This window comes from Sodiomyces alcalophilus (genome assembly GCF_042370955.1).
Source record: "Sodiomyces alcalophilus JCM 7366 unplaced genomic scaffold ACRALscaffold_4, whole genome shotgun sequence".
Lineage (NCBI taxonomy): Eukaryota > Fungi > Ascomycota > Sordariomycetes > Glomerellales > Plectosphaerellaceae > Sodiomyces > Sodiomyces alcalophilus.
Genome location: NW_027263535.1, coordinates 1115350 through 1132642, shown reverse-complemented (window position 1 = coordinate 1132642; position 17293 = coordinate 1115350). Strand labels below are relative to the sequence as shown.

The window sequence follows — 17293 nt, the reverse complement described above, 5'->3', positions numbered from 1 at the left end:
AACTAGATTCACCATGGATGGAAGGAATCAAGACGAAATCAAATTATTATAGAAATCTTCGGCCTTGATTGAAGGTAATATAGGCTTGTAGAACGGCTCATGTGGTATAAGCGCGCATTAGGCCATAGGTGAATACCTCGGCTGGCAGGAACGCGGTGGATAGCGACATATAAACTGTAAGACTCCATGAATACTCTTCGTTCACTCAATAGGACTCAACAGAGACGGTTGTTTGAAGGCATAAGTTGTTTGAGGTATAAGATAAAATAGCTAATGTCGCTCGAATTACGACTAGAAAGCGACGCATATATATATCGCTGCCCATTGAAGCTCAACGTTCAGGCTAAACTTGTGAAACTATGCTCCTGGCAAATATTAGGTGAGAGATGGACGAGGGTCGAGGGAGAGAAAAGTCTCCTGCTGCCTGAATCTGACCCCTGGAAGAAAATAACATGAGGCAGTGGCAGGTCAGGCAATGTCGATGGTTAACTGCCAAGCCGCCCGCCCAGACGCCTTGGCCAAAAGCCATCGCAGGAAGAGAGAAGAGACGGATGTAAATTATTGCTTGGCCTCAACCGGCAAGGTGGTCTCGGGGCTCTGCACCGGTTCAGTGCCAGTGATGCCGGCTTCTTGGGCCTTTTCAATCTCCGCTGCTGAGGCAGCTGGGGCAGCTGGGGCTTCAGCAGCCGCAGGAGCAGCAGGAGCAGCAGGAGCAGCAGGAGTTTCTGTGGCTGCAGGCGCCGCAGGAGTCTCTGCAACCGGTGAAGTTACCGAAGCCGCAGGTGGGCTCTCGGTGGCCGGGGACGTCGGGCCCACGGCGGCAAACTTGGTATCCGCCTCGAGGGCGGGAGAGGCGGGCGAGGCAGGCGAGGCGGGAGAGTGCGATTCTAGCGGCCCCGTGGCGGAGGCCACATTGCGGATAATGTCGAACCACTTTTGGGCGTCGGCGGGCGTGTGGGCCTTGAAGGCCAGCTCGGAGGTGCCGCTGAGCTTGGCGCTCATGCCCTTGCTGCGGTCCTTGCCCTTGACGCTGAACTTCTCCCCGCTAGGGGTGCCGACGACGGCCTCGGGCAGGTAGATGGACAGCTCGGGTTTCGGGTCCTGGCGGGCATTGTCCGAGTCCTTGAACTCGTGGAGGAACTTGGACGGCGTCACGACGTAGTAGCCGGTCGAGTAGCCCCAGGAGAGCTTGTTGCGCGATTTGCGCTCGAGGGAGCCCTCGATGAGGGCCTTGGTCGACGGGTGGCCCATGTTGGGGAAGACGACCGTCTCGACCGACTTGGGGGGATCGTTGGGGTTGGCGAGGCGGTCGGCGCAGCGGGTGGTGAAGCCCTTCCACTCAAAGTCGTGGGGCACGCGCTGGACGGCCTGGAGCATGTCGTAATGGAGGGCGCGGACCTTCTCGCCCTGGCCGCCGGCGAGCAGAGTGAAGGCCTCCATGGCCTGCTGGACCACCTCGACGACGTGGGTCTCGAAGGTCTCAAAGTTGTTCTGCACGGCGATGAGGTCGTTGCGGTTGTTGTTCTCCTCGAGGACCTGCTTGTGGAGACGGTGGAGGACGCCGCGGTTGACGACGTACGGGTCGTCGACGCCCTGGATGCGGCCGCCGGTGGAGTCGAAGGTGGCCGTCTGCTGGCCGAGGAGCTCAATGTGCTTCTGGGTGCTGCTCCGGGCCTTCTCCACTTCCTTGGCCGTCTTCTCCACGCCCGTGGCGAGCTCCTTTGACTTGGCCTTGATCTCCTTGTGGAGGCGTTCGAGGATGGGGAGGACGGAGCCCTTGATGTTCTTCTCGGTCTCGAGATTGGTGTTGATGAGGGACTGGGTGTTGGCGCGCATGTTGTCGAAGAAGCCGGCAATACCGCCGAGGCTCTGGTCGAAGTGATGCGCTTCCCTGAGGGGGCTCGAGATGGTCTTCAGCGCACGCTCATATTCCTTAGCGTGAGCGCGGTGGACCTTCTCGATGGCCTCCATGTAGTCCTCGAGGTAGCCAACGGCATGTTTCCAGGCTTGAAGCCGCTCGGTAAGGAGTCCGGCTGTCTGCGATGCAGGGTTGACGAAAGTGAAAGTTAGTTACGAGAGAAAGATAGAAAAAAAGTGCAAAGAAAAAGTTCAAGGAAAGAGGGGAGAAGGACACTCACCGTGGTAAGGTCAATGTCGTTGACTCCACCCTCGTTGGTGAGGGTAGATGTGGTGGTTAGCGTGGTGGCTGCCCTCGAGGGCAGTTGGGACTGAGGAGCGCTCATCGCTGGGATTCTCTGGGTTGGTGGAAGACGAGACGATGGACAGGGCAATGAGGGGGAAGAGGGGCAGGGGCAGAGAGGGAGGAGAAGGAAGGTTTTGTGGGGTAGCTAGGTAGGTATATAAGCAAAAGTGAAACGAGACCAAAAGACGCACGTGTCGGTGTAGATCTACTTTTAGGGTGTTTAGGGTGTCCAACCAAGTCGAAGTCGGGTGGAGGGACAAAGGTCGACGGTTGACCATACACCCCCGAGGAGATTATTCTCAGCTCTTCGGGCATTCATGACCCCTGCGGATTTCATTCCGGTAGCTCCACCTCACCGCAAGTAGTGTAGCTGACCCAGCTAGGTACGTTGTACTATGCGCATGTACTGCACTGTCCAGCTGTACTTTGTACTTTGTGGTTCGTCTTCAGCTTCGCAGTTGTTCAAGTACCCCCACTGTATCGCGTCCTGGTGCGCCACGTTGACTTGGCCCGTGCGCCGCCGGGGTTCGCATCTCCAATCATAGGTTTCCAATCGTCGTCACTAGGACCCTTATTATGGGTGCCACTATTTTGATGGTTTCTTTTTAAACTTTCCATACTGTCGCTCCAAATTCCACAGAGTTTGTGTATCGCTGCCCGAGACTTACTAAACCCCCGCTGTAGCAAATATTAAACAGATGGTGATTGGGACTGGTTGTATAGATCCCGAAGTGTGTGTAACGGATATGCTAATATATTATGAGGCCCGTTATTCCACTTGGTTATTCCGACTGTAGTTCAGACATATATGTATACAACGTACGAAGTAGACCCTTCGGAACTATTGTCGCAACCTCTCTAACTCTTTCTCCAACGTCTTTTATCAAGTTGGATCAATTCGATAGCTCGGAGGTACTTGTAAGGTACAGTACCTAGTATGCGAAGTTCAACTTCAAAAGACCTAGGGACTCCGCGCAGCACATATATTACCTGTGCTTGACTTAATGCCTGGCCAGTAACAGTCGCAGCCCAGAGTCGTCCTCGTAGCGTTCCAATACAACAATCTTCTACTCTCCCTATTCCAATTCCTCGTCCACTTCAATGGCATCTCGGAGCCCTCGAAAGAGACCCAGAAATCCGTCCCAATCTATAAGATGGTATGAGTAGCGGATAAAACAAGGTTCTGTCGTTGTCCAAGTGGCTTAGCAGCAAGCATCCAAGTCACCCTCTTCAACCGCTTAGTTCCACGACACCAGCCCCATAGGAAAGAGCCCTATAGCCTTTTCTTTAGACTCTCAATATCCATCTCCCGCCTCTGGAGTTCTTCTTCGGCTCTTTTTTTGGCCTCTTGGATGCCCTCAGGAACCTGGGCCAGCCAGCCTCGGATTGCTTCAGCTTCAACCTCGCAATTCCTGAGCGGATCGCGGCTGGAGTCTATAATGTTCATTGCATAGGTAATGTCCAGACCTAATTTGTCGACACCATGGCTGCTGCCACGCATCTCGCTCTCACAAGCGTTGCACGCCCGCTCATAGGTCGCCAAACGCTTCTCCGTATATTCCCAGCGGAGTCGGAGAGTCTCGGTGGCGTTACCGGGACCGCCGACCCCTTCGACCTCTTGTCTGAGTCCCGAAGCGGCCTGGCGATAGGAGTCCCTGCGATCTTGTAGCTTCTCTAGCTCCCGGAGGAGTAGCTCGTCCGGTTTCTGGCACTGTCCGATGGGGCACAGCCGTTCAACCAGATCCTCGGCTTCGCGTAGTTTCTCCTGATGTTTGGACATCCGGAATTCCGCGTGCCACAACCACCAACGGACGAGCCACTCCTCCTCGGGGTTTTGTGCGCTGACAAGTCTAACCCTGTCGGCCCACATGTCGGGAATACTCACGTTCGGTGGATGCCTCCTAAGATGACGCAAGTGGTCGAGCAAGCGCCACAGCCCTTCATCTGCAGACATGGCGGCGCATGTGCGGGCCTGATCCACGAGAAAGGCATCCCCGTCAAAACCAGGACCTGGCCAACTGTGGTTGCGGTAGAGGCGTCTGATAATCTCAGGATGCCACTCCTCTGCGTCCGACTTCTCGCCGCCGCCGGGAAGTTCGGCGAGACTCTCGTACCATACGGCTATGTCGCACAGGACATAAGGAGCGTGTCGGCTCTCCATTTCGTCCCAGTTATTGATATCCGTAGGAGCATCGTCTTCGCCATCTTCGTCTTCCCGAAGAAGCTCCCACGGCCGCGGCTCGGCGTCTTCTTCCTGGGTGATGGCCTCGGTGAGGGGTCTGTACCATTTCTCTATGTGGATGTTTTCGTCGCAGCTCCCAGTGTCGAGTTGACCATACAAGCCGATAGCATGCTCCCGAGCATCGTAGAGGATAGCAGTACAATGATTACCGACGAAGGACAGAGGGGTCATCCAAGGACGCATAAGCTCCTCTTCCTCCTCAGCGAACATTGGGTCGCGGCCGTCCTCAATAACACCTTCATCAAGAAAATTGACGAATCTGCCACCTTGGAAGAAATCCAGACCTGCCCCGGAATATGATTCATCGACGTAGGGCAGGATGCTAAAGAGGTAGATAATAGAGGCATCTATGCCAAGGCGCTCGCAAACGGGCAGGAAAGGAGTCATGTCGTGCGGGCCCTCCTGAATGCACGACTCGAGGAGGTACTGCATGCGTGCGAGCGTGCGGTATATCTTAACCATGCCATCAGCCACTTCATGAAGTTGCTTTTTTTGGTAGGGTTCGAGACTATCTGTCACTGCGTCCATGGTTGGTGGCTTGAGAAAGTTGATATGTTGAAGGGTTTAACCGCCGAAGAAGAATTAGCAATTTTGCATGAATGATTTGCGTGACTTGGCGGAGTTGGTTGTTGAGGGAAGATGTGGATATTATAATAACTCCCTGGATTGCTTCGACGGAGCACGGCAAATTAGGCCACAGGTACAGTAACTTGACACAAGTGTCCAGCCGATATACCTACTTACGCACACTTATAACGTGGTATTATAAGTACATCGACTCGACAGTTTTGTCCCGTCACTGTATGATTGCGATAACTTCGACACGAGAACCCCTGGCGTGGATTTTCGTCTTTTTTTCTCTCTTTTTTTTTTTATACATACTCTTAACCACTTTGACTGCTTGACACTATCCCGCAACATTTGAGAGTGACCGCGATAATGAAAAACTTGCCCAGCATTGTTTTGCTTTTCACCTTCTGGCCATTGGTCGCCATGGCCGTGGACTGGGGCTCGACAGTCCATGAGATCCTGCTCCCCACGGAAGCCCCTGAACTTGAACAACCCGACCCATGGATTTGTCCTGCATCCAACCTCACTCAATTTTTCGACGTGCCCCTTCCCCCGGCCGACCTAGAGGAGGCCATGTTGGAATATGGAGACGAATATCGGGAGCAATGCACCATCACCGGCCGTGCGGCCATTCTCGGCTGCTTTCCCAGCAAGGAATACTGGTGCCAGATCACGACTGCAGCAGCACCTGGCGCACTCGTAGACTACCTATCCTACGGCAGCGCGGCTTCCTCTTGGTGGGAGGAGCACAGCTCTTCAGCCGTTAAATTGGCCTCGCAATGTCCCGACAACTGGTACAACGCCATGTTCGATCTTCCGGGTGGTGCCACATGGTTGAACCTCACTCTTATTTTTGGGGCATGCTATGCCGACGCCGTTGCGACGACGGGAAGTGAGCTCAGTCTCTCGACACTTTCCACAGCGTCCAGCACACCTATGCCTGGTAGTTCGGGAATGAGTCAGAGTGCGACAACGACACCCACCCCTGATCCCGACAGTGGAGTGGTTGGTCGAGACGCGACGAGGGGCCTTTGGGCGGTAACTGGAGTGGCAGCAGCCGTGGCAGCAAACATTGGATTCTGCTGAACGCATCTATAATTCTATAGGTGCTCGGCTGGTGAGAAGAGCATCTGATCATTGATGCTCTTCAAGACTATAGGTAAACTGATATTGAAGACCGTGGCTAGGCTGAGGGTGGGTTACCATGGAGCCGTGGTTGGAATAGAGTTAAGGTAAGGGCTGTTAGACGGGCTCTGACCGTATCAATTACATATGCACTAAGCGGCCGGTGGGGCTAAGACTTGGGCATCCAGGGGCTTAGGGGCGAACATTGGCAGAGCAAACAGTGGCAGAACAAACAGTGGCAGAACAAACAGTGGCAGAACAAACAGTGGCAGAACAAACAGTGGCAGAACAAACAGTGGCAGAACAAACAGTGGCAGAACAAACAGTGGCAGAACAAACAGTGGCAGAGCAAACAGTGGCAACCATGGGCGCAACGGGGTTCAGTTCAGACAAAGTTTCGTCGGAAGCAAAGCCAAACGCAGCAGAGTGAAGCCGGGCTTACAGCTCGAGACCGTGGAAAGTGTTGAAGTAAGCCTGAGGCCTGAGTTTACTATTGCCGAATGGGGTCACTCTGCCAAACCCGCGTCCCATGATGGCCTCTTTCAGAATGAGGGAAAAGCAGAAAGCACTTTTTTTCTAGTTCCCTTGGCAAGGTTACCCTGCCCTTCGATCAACAGATTCAGAATTAAGATGCTCGCCTTTGGTCCTAAAGTTTTTCCCCAACGCCTCAAAGCCGGCAATGCAGAGCAGCACCACCTGCATAACCGGAGGGTGTTTAAGGCCCCGCGGTTCTGCGCACCCCATCACTCAACCGAAATCCCGAACCCTTCCTCTCCCGCTACAGGCGATTACAGCAGTATATAATGCTCTCACTCTCCCCTCCACTTTCCTTGCGTCTTCACTTTGCTGCGTTCATATTGTTTCTTCACGGAAAAGTACTATGCGACCCGCATACTACCAGGGTGCGAGACACTGTACAAACACTGTATTTACTTGTAATGCAAAGGAGGACTGCCGTTTTAGGCGTCCTTTGCTCTAGATAGAGATACCACGACGAAAAAGACCACCACCACCACCACCACCACCACTACTACTACTACTACTACTACTACTACTACTACTACTACTACTACTACTACTACTACTACTACTACTACTACTACTACTACTACTACTACTACTACTACTACTACTACTACTACTACTACTACTACTACTACTACTACTACTACTACTACTACTACTACTACTACTACTACTACTACTACTACTACTACTACTACTACTACTACTACTACTACTACTACTACTACTACTACTACTACTACTACTACTACTACTACTACTACTACTACTACTACTTTTCGCAACACGCGACCACGGAATTAATTCCCAGGCAGAGCGTCTTTAACCAACAGACTATTATTAATCGGCGTCCAATTATTCCCCGACAAATCAACTCCTAATCTCGTGCCAGGGAGAAAGCAGGCAATAAGGCAGCCAGCGATCTAGTCCAACAATATAAACTAGACCGGCTAGCTAGAGAAATAGGGTATATAAAAGACCTGATAGCAGAGAAGCAAGCTACCGACTATACGAAAATTAATATCGGCACGGCGATTAAATAATTAAGGGCCGAAATAACTACATTCAAGGGCGACGTCCTCTGAATAATATCGGAAATAAATACAGAATTATCCAAGATGAACTCAACCATACACGCTAAGATAATAAAGATACACTCCACTATAACTGCGGACATTCCGAAGGAATTTGTCGTCGTCGTCGTCGTCGTCGTTATTGTCGTTGTCGTCGTCGTCCTGATCAGAACTACAGTCGGAATAACCAAATAGTACAGTCAGAATAACGCGCCTCTAAATCTTTACCTTGTCTATAGGAAGTTAGGGTTTGTCTTTGATATTTATTAGCGATGGCGTCCAGGGGACACAATACCCAATGACATATCTGTTCTTTGTCTCTTTAAATCTACACCTCGTCTATGGGAAGCTAGGGTTTGTCTTTGATATTTATTAGCGATAGCGTCCAGGGGACATAATACCAATAACATATCTGTTCTTTGTCTCTTTAACTCTACACCTCGTCTATGGGAAGCTAGGGTTTGTCTTTGATATTTATTAGCGATAGCGTCCAGGGGACATAATACCAATAACATATCTGTTCTTTGTCTCTTTCGCTCTGGGTTTGGTAGTCTAGCAATAAACCGCGGTTCCATCGCGTATGTACTGCACGCTACGGCACTACTACCGTACTTCGTACGAAGTAGTCAGTCGCATGACACTACTTTGGCCGTCCGCTTTGACCGTTGCGAAGGGGTTGCAATCGATAGTGAACCCCCTATTACATGACGTTATGTGCCTCGTCAACTGATCAGTAATCACTCGGGACGAGTCAAAGGCGATGGACTCGGGTGTCGGCCGAGTGAACACCTCCCGCGTCGCTTCTCGCTCTTTGTAGAACTGGATTCTGTGCGATATATCGGGGGCCAAGGAACCACAGATTTCCTCACAGGGGCCATCGGTTGTCTCTACTATAACACTCTGACTGCCCCGAGGTTCGGTCCATCTGCGTCGTGCGCCAACGTTTACACGACAACACTATAGGCTGTTCAGCCAACACTTCCGTGGCACGAGGTGTTGTACAGTGTCTTGAAGCTGCCACGAGCATAATGTCGTCACTATGGAATTGTATTCCTGAATTTATATGGAGTGGCTCATCAGCCATCGGTATCATGAGAGCGGAAAAAGATATACATCAAAGATCGCCTTACGGCCAAGTCTATCATTCGTTCCAAATATCGCCAAAGGACCTCCAGGGTGACTGGGGAATAATATCAAACGACCGCCTGAATGTGCCCATACCATACCCGCCCAATAGTAAACCATATACCCTACCCAAACGCCAGAGTCCATGCTATGCCATGTAATTCACTTTTTTTTTGTTACCGATGAGGGTGTCGATGGAAGAGAAAAGAGGAGAGAGATCCTGCCAAAGACTTTGGCTCAGACGGTCGATGATGTACACATCCCGACATCTGTCAGAACACCCTGTCGCGTCCCCGAATAAGATCTAGCCTCCGTTCTTCAGCACCATGTACTTGCTGTAAAACGTCATGGAGGCCGGCTGACTCGTGCGTTGAGCGGTGCGGCGGCGGCGGCGTCGTGGACCCTGATGGTGGGGCGGTGGCGTTATCCCGAGACGAGGATCCCGCAGGGCCACCAGCCCCATTCGAAACTCCCTGGAGCACCGGCGTCGAAGGCCCGCTGGAGCGCGAACTCATGGCCGCCGAATAGTCCGGAAGAACCTCGCCCACGCCGGCCGCCGCCTGTGCTCGTGCCGGCGTTCGTAGCGCGGTCGAGTAGCTGGGGACCTTGCTCAACATGGCCACATCCATAAACTCGATGTGCTCGGGTGAGGCGCGGCCGGAACGGGGGTCGAGATGGGCGATACCGCTTCGGTGGCCGCCATCGTCTTCCGCGCTATTTTGCCGGGTGAGCGCCGCCGACGCCGTCTGCGAAGCGTGGCCCGTGCCAGGGTTCGACCCTGACACGAGATCGGCGAGGGAAGTCACCGAGATGGTGCGGTTGGCGGGGTCAAGGGAAACGTTTTGGAGTCGAGAAGTGAGCGCCGCCGGGGGAACGCCATTGAGAGTCGTCATGCCGTTGAGAGCAGCCAGGTTTTCGCTGGATCCGGCGCGGGAGTGCGAATACAAGGGACTGCTGATGCCGGAGTGGATGGCAGGGGTGTGGAAGCCGCTTTGGTCGACATTCTCGAACAGCTGATCGAGAACGTGCTCGCCGTAGCCTGGAGGCGCGAGGGTGCTCGTGTCGGCTTCTGGTGGGGCCGACCCGCCGGGTTGGCCTACGAGGACTCCGTGTTCGTCGGGCGGCATATTGGGCGAGATGAAGATGGAGACCGGCAGTGTTGCCCGCAGCTAAAGAAGCAGACATTGGTTAGCACCATTGATGATTTTCTGTATATTATCGTCCTGGGAAACAAGACGGGGACTCTGGGTATCGTCACCACGTCGGGTTCTCCCTTTTCCAAAACTCACCTCGGATATATGTCCGTCTGGATTGTGAAGCGCCACAACCAACTTAAGCTTGTGTCGAATCTTGATCCCGTGATGGTTGACGTCTTGAACGCATTGCCGGAGTCGTCGCGGCAACTCGAGCTTCCTGGACGCGGTCCAGCCTTCCTGACCAGTGTCGCCGATCATGTCGCACCAATTCTCCTCCCTTGTCAAGTTCAAGGTCCAACTAGATACTTGTCGCTCCACCTTGTGCTCCCTCGAAGGGCTCCCCGGAGTCGTGCACTCGCGGACCTCCATCAGCTTGACGGAAATGTCACCCAATTCAAGACCCTTCAGCAGGGGTGTGAAGCGCAATTCCAACGGGATCGAGGCTCCGAAGATGACGGCCTTTTGGGACACGATAATGGAGTAGTCGATCTTATTCGGCCAGATATTCTCAACGCTCATGGCATGTAGAAACTCGAGAGCACCGGGCTCGGGCGTCCGTATGATGCGCAATGGTTTATGGGCGTGCATGTCGGGAGAGAGCTTGCCACGGACGATGGTCGCTTTCAATCGGTACTTGATGCTAGCCTCTGGGATACCTTCGACGCTTTCGGGCATGTCGCCTGGCAAGTCCAGCTTGAAGGGCCATTCGTAGTTTCCCGGTTCCAGCACCACCTTCTCGCCGCTGTGGCCCTTGACGAAGGGCTGCCATCTGTGTTTGAGGAGTTCTATATGCCTGTCGACTTTATGACTGGAGATACTTGACGTAACTGCTTTGGATAAGTCCCAGCTAAACGGCCATCATTAGCTTTAGTCCTAGGTAAATAGTATGCGTGTGTGAGCGCATGCAGTCCCAACTCCGAGATGTCGCCGCGCCGCCGATTGCGACTGTTCAGCAATAAAGGCAACCCCCCCAGGGACGATGCCCAGTAGGAGCCGAAATGGGATGACGGGGAACGTGGGAATGTCTTACGAAAAGCGTAGTTTGCCGGTAAGTCGAAGATGGACGGCCTCGACTTTGAGAGGGGAAGACAAGCAGAGGACTACGGAGCCCTTGAGAGTCTGACCAGCAGACTCGGCTTCCGAGCCACGGAAGACTATAAAGTCCTTGTCCAACCTGGCGTCGGCGTTAGCAGGGTGTGCCCGGTGGGGGAAACCAGTCGTCGCATCGGCAGTGAAATAGTAGCGACTTTCGTCACACAGTCGAGAAGGGCGATCGCAACTTACCGGATCTCGAAAAGCGATGCGGAACTCCTACCAGCGACATGGGCAAAAGGTTTGAATGAACGCATTGTCGGGTGTAATGCGAAGTTGGTTGAAAACTGGAGGAATCTCGCAGTCGAGCGACATGGGGTGGGAAAGAAGGCCCAGAATCAGTCATGGAAGCAGGGTGGTGGTGGGCTCACTTGTTTTTATTCATCCATCTCCAAAGACAGCGGCGCAGTACGACGTTTCCTTGGGCGGGAGGAGGTGAAAAGAGTGGTCCTGAGCCATTGCTGAATAATTATACTTCGAGCCGATAGGTACGGAGTTGAGGTGTACGTTGTAGTCACAGGGATGTGGGTAGGTGGGGCAGCAATGGACGATAGAATTGAAGAAGAAGAAGGATCATCCCGACACGAGCGTGGGAACGGTATCGGCAAAGCCTTGCCCCAATGGTGTCGCAAGCAATGACGATGTCTGGAAGGGGGGTCCTGTTCAGGACTATCGGCAAGGGCAAGGGTCGGACCCCCGCTATGATTGACCTGTGACATGTGGAAACTGATGGACACAAGGTCTCGTCTCTCAAAACAAGAAGCAAGCATAGCATGGGATTTGAGAGTTTGTGACGTGAGCTGGATAGCGGGGCAGACGTACCGTCGATCGTTGCTGCTTGTGGGTCGTGGTCAGTCAGTCACAGGTGTTTGGATGTGAAGGCCGGGAACACCTCGGGTGTTCTGAGGGGGACGAGGGGCGTGTTTGTAGTGAGTTGAACTGAACGGGATAAAACGTCGACGATGGTACGGAAGAATATGGTTTCTAGCCTGGGCCTCACCGACCGGACACGGCGGGGGCAACGAAGCACGTAGGTACGAAGTATTGATAAGGTGACGCGGGCTTTACACCGACATACGAGTACGAAGTATGACACCTGCTACCAAGGTACCTTGCTTTTGATAGGTACGGCAAGGTAGACAAATGGTTAATGATCTGACCCTGGGATATTCTTCGGCAGTTACATATGTACATACATACATACAGACTAGTCAATCGGACTTATTGTACGTTCCAGAAATTCATTTACTCGCCCGTAACTGGCGCTTTTGGATCCCTAGAGAGCCTGCCCTTCCAGGCATGTGGTTCGTGTTTTCAAAGTAGATACGATCCTGACAGTGATACGTTGTACATACGTACGTTGTATGGTACCTTCGAGATGACCAAGCCTCCGAGCACCATTTATTCTCAATTCCGCGGTGACCCCCACGCACCTATTAACCGGTGACAAAGTAAGGTACTTCGTACAAAATAGGTACCTATTTAACCTGCTGTAAGGAGATTCCGTACTACGGAATCTTTCGCTGAGCAGGCTTTTCTCTCATATCCATACCGAGTAGGCAAACACATGAGTCCATGGTATGGTATGGACAACGTTCCAGGCTCTGCAAGCCATCCTGCCAAGATACCCTGAATCTCCATGGTGTCCAATCATGATCCCCATGTGGCAATAACCCGGACTCGTACGAACCTGTCGACCGCACCGGCAAGCTATCACGATGCGACGGACTAAGCGGCCCAGCCAAAGGAAACCTACCCTTCCGCATGAATTATACGTACGTTGTATGGAATTAGGTTATCGCCGTCCTTATTCCATCTCCGTAGCGGGTTCCTATTCCCACCATCTGCCGTGTCTTAGCTGACCTACTGCCCTGTACGTAGACCCCAGGGCGTTGGTAACCGCATTTTGACGTTATTGCTTTTGCAAGTGTATGTAGTATAGTGTACGAATAGTTGCACGAAGCAGTGTACCTAATAACAAGTTCGCAGTCGGGGCTGGTTTCAACGTTGACTCTTTTCGATGGGTATTATTTTCTGTTTTGCTTTTTCTTTTTCTTTCAATCGCGGGCTCCGATGGCGTGCTTTGCTGATATCATCCCCGCCCGTCTCGGCGTTATGGGACCACGGACCAGTCATATAAATTTGCAGACCGACTCGCTCATAAGTTACGAAGCACACGTACTGAGTACACAACTGATGAATACTACGTACAATATTACGAGCCAACCATAGAAGAGCTGCCTCTTTAATTGTTTGCTTGCTAGGATCCAAAGACCGAAGCTTCACCGCGGTGGATCCAGTGTCAATATGCACACCTCCTGGCCTCGGCTTTGTCAAAACATAATAGTTAGCCGCCCGCCCGCCCGAGGTGGGTTCCTGTTTCGTCAACCTACCCACATCGTGGCCTAGGCCGTGGATAGTTCCCGAGGAGTCAACAAAAGGAACACCAACGATGCAACCCACGGTATACGTACAGTATAGATAGCTACGCTGTACGAATATGTACGCGTAGAAAAACACCTGGTGTAGTCCTAGTAGGTGTCCGAGGACCCAGTGTTGCCGCTACCTAGCCAGCCTATCCATCCCTGATCCTGCCGTGACGACGACGACGACAATGCAATCCGATAAACATATCGAGTTTCGGCAACTCGTTGAACGGCGTCAGACTTCTGCGAGTTGAAAGAACCTCTCCCTGGTGCTGCCAATCGTCCTTCAGATCATCTTGGGTGGCATGATCGCTCGAACCATGACCTATCGGCAGCTGCTTCTTGCATGTCATGCAATGTAACTGCGAACCTGCAGACTCATTCGCGGCTGCAAAACGACCGACCCAATCAATGCCAAGCCTTCTTAGGGCAGTTTTAAATTTCACATCATTAGACAAATTTGCACCGCCTGCGCAACAGAGCGGTGCAAGGGGACCTCTGATTGCAAGTATACACACGCTTACTCTGCCTCCATCGGGGAGACGAGCCGAATAGACATAAACATTAGTCTGCGGGACCGGATAGATATGGGCCTATAGTGCCGTCTGGCCCGTGGGTACTGCTGGTTCGGTTGGCCGGCTCCACGTACGAATATGCCCTTGTCTGTGCGTTAGCTGAATTTGCTATCTGAAAAACCAGCCATCGATGCACATCTGTTCGTTGCCCGACAAATGTGGTAATTTGGAAATCGTACCTGATTGACAACTTGTCATGATAGAGTCTTCCGTGAAGTCAAGCCAGCAGGCAGGACTGGGATGTATAACCTTGGACTGGTTGCCGGAAACATGTCAGCACACGACATGCCAATGAGCAGAATCAAAACACACCATGACAGGGGGAAGCATGGCGATGCGCGACCGCGGCTCCACAGGATGCTCGATGCCATCGTGGTCCTCATCCATTTCGGCCGTCGACAGGGCCGAGTTCGACCTCAGGCGGCCACTTGCTGACGTAGTAGTCGTCTCTAGACGCTGAAGCGCTAGAGACCCGGGACGGCGGGACGACATGGAGCCCCTTTGCCTGATAGAGGTCTGTGAAAAAGTGGGAGCACGGTCAGCTACATGTCCGTGTAATGCGTCCTCAAACAGGCGGTGGGGGGCAGCAAAGAGGAGTCTTGAGCGGGAGGGAGAGAGCATACCGCCTTGGGGCGATGAAGCATGCCCACACTGAAATCCCACAGACACAATCGGCAGTCCTCCCCTACACTTCCGAAGCGGTAGTTCCTGTCGTCGCATCGCCAAGGATCAAAGGCGACGGACGTCACCCAAGACTGGTGCCCCTGGCACCTCGCCACGATAGTGGAGTCCATAACAGACCATATCGAAATGAGATCGTCTTGGCCTCCCGTCAAAACGTACTTCCCGTCTGGAGACCAGCAGACGCAAGTGAGACCGCCGTAATACGAGTGGAAGAGGTCAAGCAATCTGTGACTCGAGTTAATAGGGGGCAGAGAGTATGGATACGACACGGATAGGTTCCAGGGCGGATATACTCTTCCTTGAGGTAGTCGATGATGCGTAGGGTCCCATCCTCCGACACGACGGCCAAGTGGCGACTATCGTGGCTGAAAGCGAATGCGTTGATCCGCTGGTGCGAAAGCTTCCAGCAGGCAACGGGGTTGACCTTTTGGTTCTTGGAGTGTACAGACTTCTGGACCTGGAACCGCGACGAGCGCGTTGCTTTCCCGGCTCCGCTGACGTTGTCGTCTGCATTGGGCCCTCCGGTGGCAGTTTCTTCCGGTGTAAACGGAGCGTCTTCCTTCTCCTTGTCGTACACCACCAGGGAGCCGTCCATATGGGCTGCGAGAAACAAATTCTCGGAACCGGGGATCCACCGAATCTCGGAAACCGGAGTGCCGTTGATAACGCCCTATGAATGGTCGATCAGCGTATGCTCGTGGAAATGCAAGCGCCCCTCTCACCGCCTTCAGACTCACGTTCTTATTCAAGCGCGTGTATCTTTGGGAGACGGGTTCCCACCAGATGACCTCTCCTGTGGAGAATCCCATTATCACGTCAATGTGCGAAGTGCTCTTCGTCACCGGGTTGACATCGTGGCAAAGGCAGTGGGCTTTCGTGAAGAGAATTTTTGTCAAGAAGTCGGCCTGTGTTTTGCGTCAGCGATCCGCATCCTGCAGGGAAACGTCGGAGCGGTAGGTCGCGACCTTGGACGGTGACGACAGATCTAGCCACTGGAAAGCACGGTTGATGTTTGCGAAGCAATATAGTCCGTCTACCGGCCGGTCCTGCTGTTTTTTTGTAAAGTTGTCGCTGAGAATGACTCTAGAAATGAACGAGGAACTGCTCTTAGCCATGTTGTTCTTGGGTTTCTTCTTCTTCCCAGCGTCCTTGGGGTTGATAGTCGTTAGCGCCGCATTTCCATCGCCAAAGGCCGGTGCCCGGGATACCAGAGTCGTTGATGTCGGAGGTTTATCGCTGACAGAACCGCGGCCGCCGTCACTGCTCAGCCCGGCCTCGGTAGAATAGTGCTCGCTCGGATGTTCTTGGATACTCGACGACGCACCGGCTAGTGTGACGGAAGAGGGGCCTTTGTAGAAGGCGGCCGGGGACGGTCGCATCTCAAGGCTGACGAGGGAAAGTTTCGTCCCGGCAGACGCAGGCGCAGGATCTGTCGCGAGTGGGTTCGGGTTTATAACTGGGGCTTCGGAGGGGTGAGGCGGCGGAGTCGCGAGGTGCAGGTCTTCTTTCAGGACGTAGGTGCCTAGCGAAAGCGGTCACATAACAAGATTAGCTTGCTTCCCCTTCTCGCGGTCAAGAGAAGATGGCGCAGGATAAACTCACCCTCGCCAACGAGAAATTGATAGTCAGAGCCCACGGGTGTTGTGAGAATGTTGTTGGTCTCGATCGTGGAAATGCCACCGGGGCCACCAATACCGACATATTGCCCGGCTTGGGGGTACCTCGGTGGAGGGGGAAGGACACTGTTCCATGAGGTTAATGATCAGTCTCGATCCACTCATTCATCCAGACACGTCCTGTGAATCGCCATCGACCCGAGGGAAGGGAAACAGGGACGTTGACTGGAACGGCGACTTTGGAGCAGACGGAGATGCGGCAGATCGCAGTACGACTGCAGCGCGGCGCATAAGCGCAAAGAGACATAAATCCATAGTCTCTACCATTTCAAGAGGCACGTGGAGCACAGACATACAACATGATGGGTGGCTAGATCGGAGATTCTCCAATTGAAGCCGCCCGCACTTTGCAAGGGTTCCTGAAAGGTCACACAGCTAGACGTAGACAGGCAGTCGGCAGTAATGTGGGCGACGTGTAATGGGTGGGAGGTCGCAGCTTTAAACCCCAGATGTGATACTCGGATCCAGGGACGTTTTCGGGGAAGGCGAGCGATTGAACAAGACGGTGAATGGAAGGAGTGGTTCGTTCTGATTACGTTGAAGTGTTCAAATAGTAGTAGTTGGCAGAGCAGACGGTCGACTCGTGAGGGTCGGTTGCTGCGACCGGTCTGGAGTTCCTGCGGCTCAGTTTAATACTCAAGATGAAAGTCGCATACACGACAAGTATGGGACGAATGTGCGTTTGTACGTCGGGAGAGAGTCGAGGGAGAAAGTCGGGCCGTTCTGGGGTTGGGTTGGCGGGAAGGCTATGATCTGGTGTTGAAGAGCTGGCAAGACCAAC

The 17293-nt window shown here is 53.1% G+C and overlaps 9 protein-coding genes across 9 annotated transcripts; 1 reads left to right on the top strand and 8 right to left on the bottom strand.

Annotated features, from left to right (window-relative positions):
- Window positions 1–49: 49 nt before the first annotated feature.
- ACRALDRAFT_1082214 (uncharacterized protein) lies at window positions 50–2434 on the bottom strand. The gene is made up of 2 exons (XM_071019278.1): window positions 2139–2434; window positions 50–2037 (listed from the first exon to the last, which is right to left on the bottom strand). The coding sequence occupies exons 1-2, from the start codon at window positions 2241–2243 to the stop codon at window positions 559–561; spliced, it is 1584 nt and encodes a 527-aa protein (XP_070874653.1). The 5' UTR covers window positions 2244–2434; the 3' UTR covers window positions 50–558.
- On the bottom strand, window positions 206–529 carry ACRALDRAFT_211173 (uncharacterized protein; the record flags this gene model as incomplete). Its single annotated transcript, XM_071023533.1, has 2 exons — window positions 206–214; window positions 359–529. 2 exons carry the CDS (start codon window positions 527–529, stop codon window positions 206–208), a joined length of 180 nt encoding a protein of 59 aa, XP_070874654.1.
- Window positions 2435–3476: 1042 nt separating the features above from the next.
- ACRALDRAFT_1071137 (uncharacterized protein) lies at window positions 3477–4973 on the bottom strand (the record flags this gene model as incomplete). Its single annotated transcript, XM_071017832.1, has 2 exons — window positions 3477–3637; window positions 3716–4973. The coding sequence occupies 2 exons, from the start codon at window positions 4971–4973 to the stop codon at window positions 3477–3479; spliced, it is 1419 nt and encodes a 472-aa protein (XP_070874652.1).
- A 465-nt stretch (window positions 4974–5438) lies between these two features.
- Window positions 5439–6101, top strand: ACRALDRAFT_211175 (uncharacterized protein; the record flags this gene model as incomplete). Its single annotated transcript, XM_071023535.1, has 1 exon — window positions 5439–6101. One exon carries the CDS (start codon window positions 5439–5441, stop codon window positions 6099–6101), a length of 663 nt encoding a protein of 220 aa, XP_070874651.1.
- A 48-nt stretch (window positions 6102–6149) lies between these two features.
- On the bottom strand, window positions 6150–8043 carry ACRALDRAFT_211176 (uncharacterized protein; the record flags this gene model as incomplete). The annotated part of the gene is made up of 10 exons (XM_071023540.1): window positions 6150–6203; window positions 6274–6309; window positions 6345–6577; window positions 6632–6716; window positions 6756–6836; window positions 6880–6918; window positions 6954–6981; window positions 7010–7052; window positions 7828–7900; window positions 8029–8043. 10 exons carry the CDS (start codon window positions 8041–8043, stop codon window positions 6150–6152), a joined length of 687 nt encoding a protein of 228 aa, XP_070874650.1.
- A 128-nt stretch (window positions 8044–8171) lies between these two features.
- Window positions 8172–8831, bottom strand: ACRALDRAFT_211177 (uncharacterized protein; the record flags this gene model as incomplete). Its single annotated transcript, XM_071023542.1, has 6 exons — window positions 8172–8192; window positions 8238–8276; window positions 8351–8435; window positions 8466–8602; window positions 8644–8663; window positions 8729–8831. 6 exons carry the CDS (start codon window positions 8829–8831, stop codon window positions 8172–8174), a joined length of 405 nt encoding a protein of 134 aa, XP_070874649.1.
- ACRALDRAFT_1082215 (uncharacterized protein) lies at window positions 8746–11550 on the bottom strand. The gene is made up of 4 exons (XM_071019279.1): window positions 11344–11550; window positions 11090–11233; window positions 10153–10906; window positions 8746–10032 (listed from the first exon to the last, which is right to left on the bottom strand). Exons 1-4 carry the CDS (start codon window positions 11406–11408, stop codon window positions 9136–9138), a joined length of 1860 nt encoding a protein of 619 aa, XP_070874648.1. The 5' UTR covers window positions 11409–11550; the 3' UTR covers window positions 8746–9135.
- On the bottom strand, window positions 11494–13550 carry ACRALDRAFT_211179 (uncharacterized protein; the record flags this gene model as incomplete). Its single annotated transcript, XM_071023543.1, has 14 exons — window positions 11494–11521; window positions 11551–11988; window positions 12015–12146; window positions 12182–12322; window positions 12401–12436; window positions 12507–12584; window positions 12664–12786; window positions 12842–12861; window positions 12993–13069; window positions 13111–13146; window positions 13281–13332; window positions 13379–13394; window positions 13438–13474; window positions 13541–13550. 14 exons carry the CDS (start codon window positions 13548–13550, stop codon window positions 11494–11496), a joined length of 1224 nt encoding a protein of 407 aa, XP_070874647.1.
- On the bottom strand, window positions 13541–17185 carry ACRALDRAFT_1094088 (uncharacterized protein). The gene is made up of 9 exons (XM_071019702.1): window positions 16809–17185; window positions 16439–16578; window positions 15802–16358; window positions 15574–15741; window positions 15130–15506; window positions 14776–15061; window positions 14465–14668; window positions 14332–14407; window positions 13541–14235 (listed from the first exon to the last, which is right to left on the bottom strand). The coding sequence occupies exons 1-9, from the start codon at window positions 16811–16813 to the stop codon at window positions 14171–14173; spliced, it is 1878 nt and encodes a 625-aa protein (XP_070874646.1). The 5' UTR covers window positions 16814–17185; the 3' UTR covers window positions 13541–14170.
- Window positions 17186–17293: the final 108 nt, after the last annotated feature.

What these genes read in the sequence shown, in the direction of transcription:
- ACRALDRAFT_1082215 (XM_071019279.1), bottom strand. Translation starts at nt 11,408, where the DNA reads ATGCGTTCATTCAAACCTTTTGCCCATGTCGCTGGTAGGAGTTCCGCA. An exon ending in GCATCGCTTTTCGAGATCCG is followed by an intron (nt 11,234 to 11,343) that starts GTAAGTTGCGAT and finishes CGCCGACGCCAG; the next exon opens with GTTGGACAAGGACTTTATAG. An exon ending in CAGACGGACATATATCCGAG is followed by an intron (nt 10,033 to 10,152) that starts GTGAGTTTTGGA and finishes CTGCTTCTTTAG; the next exon opens with CTGCGGGCAACACTGCCGGT.
- ACRALDRAFT_1082214 (XM_071019278.1), bottom strand. Translation starts at nt 2,243, where the DNA reads ATGAGCGCTCCTCAGTCCCAACTGCCCTCGAGGGCAGCCACCACGCTA. An exon ending in ACGACATTGACCTTACCACG is followed by an intron (nt 2,038 to 2,138) that starts GTGAGTGTCCTT and finishes CCTGCATCGCAG; the next exon opens with ACAGCCGGACTCCTTACCGA.
- ACRALDRAFT_1094088 (XM_071019702.1), bottom strand. An exon ending in ATCTGTCGTCACCGTCCAAG is followed by an intron (nt 15,742 to 15,801) that starts GTCGCGACCTAC and finishes CGCAAAACACAG; the next exon opens with GCCGACTTCTTGACAAAAAT. An exon ending in ACACGCGCTTGAATAAGAAC is followed by an intron (nt 15,507 to 15,573) that starts GTGAGTCTGAAG and finishes GACCATTCATAG; the next exon opens with GGCGTTATCAACGGCACTCC.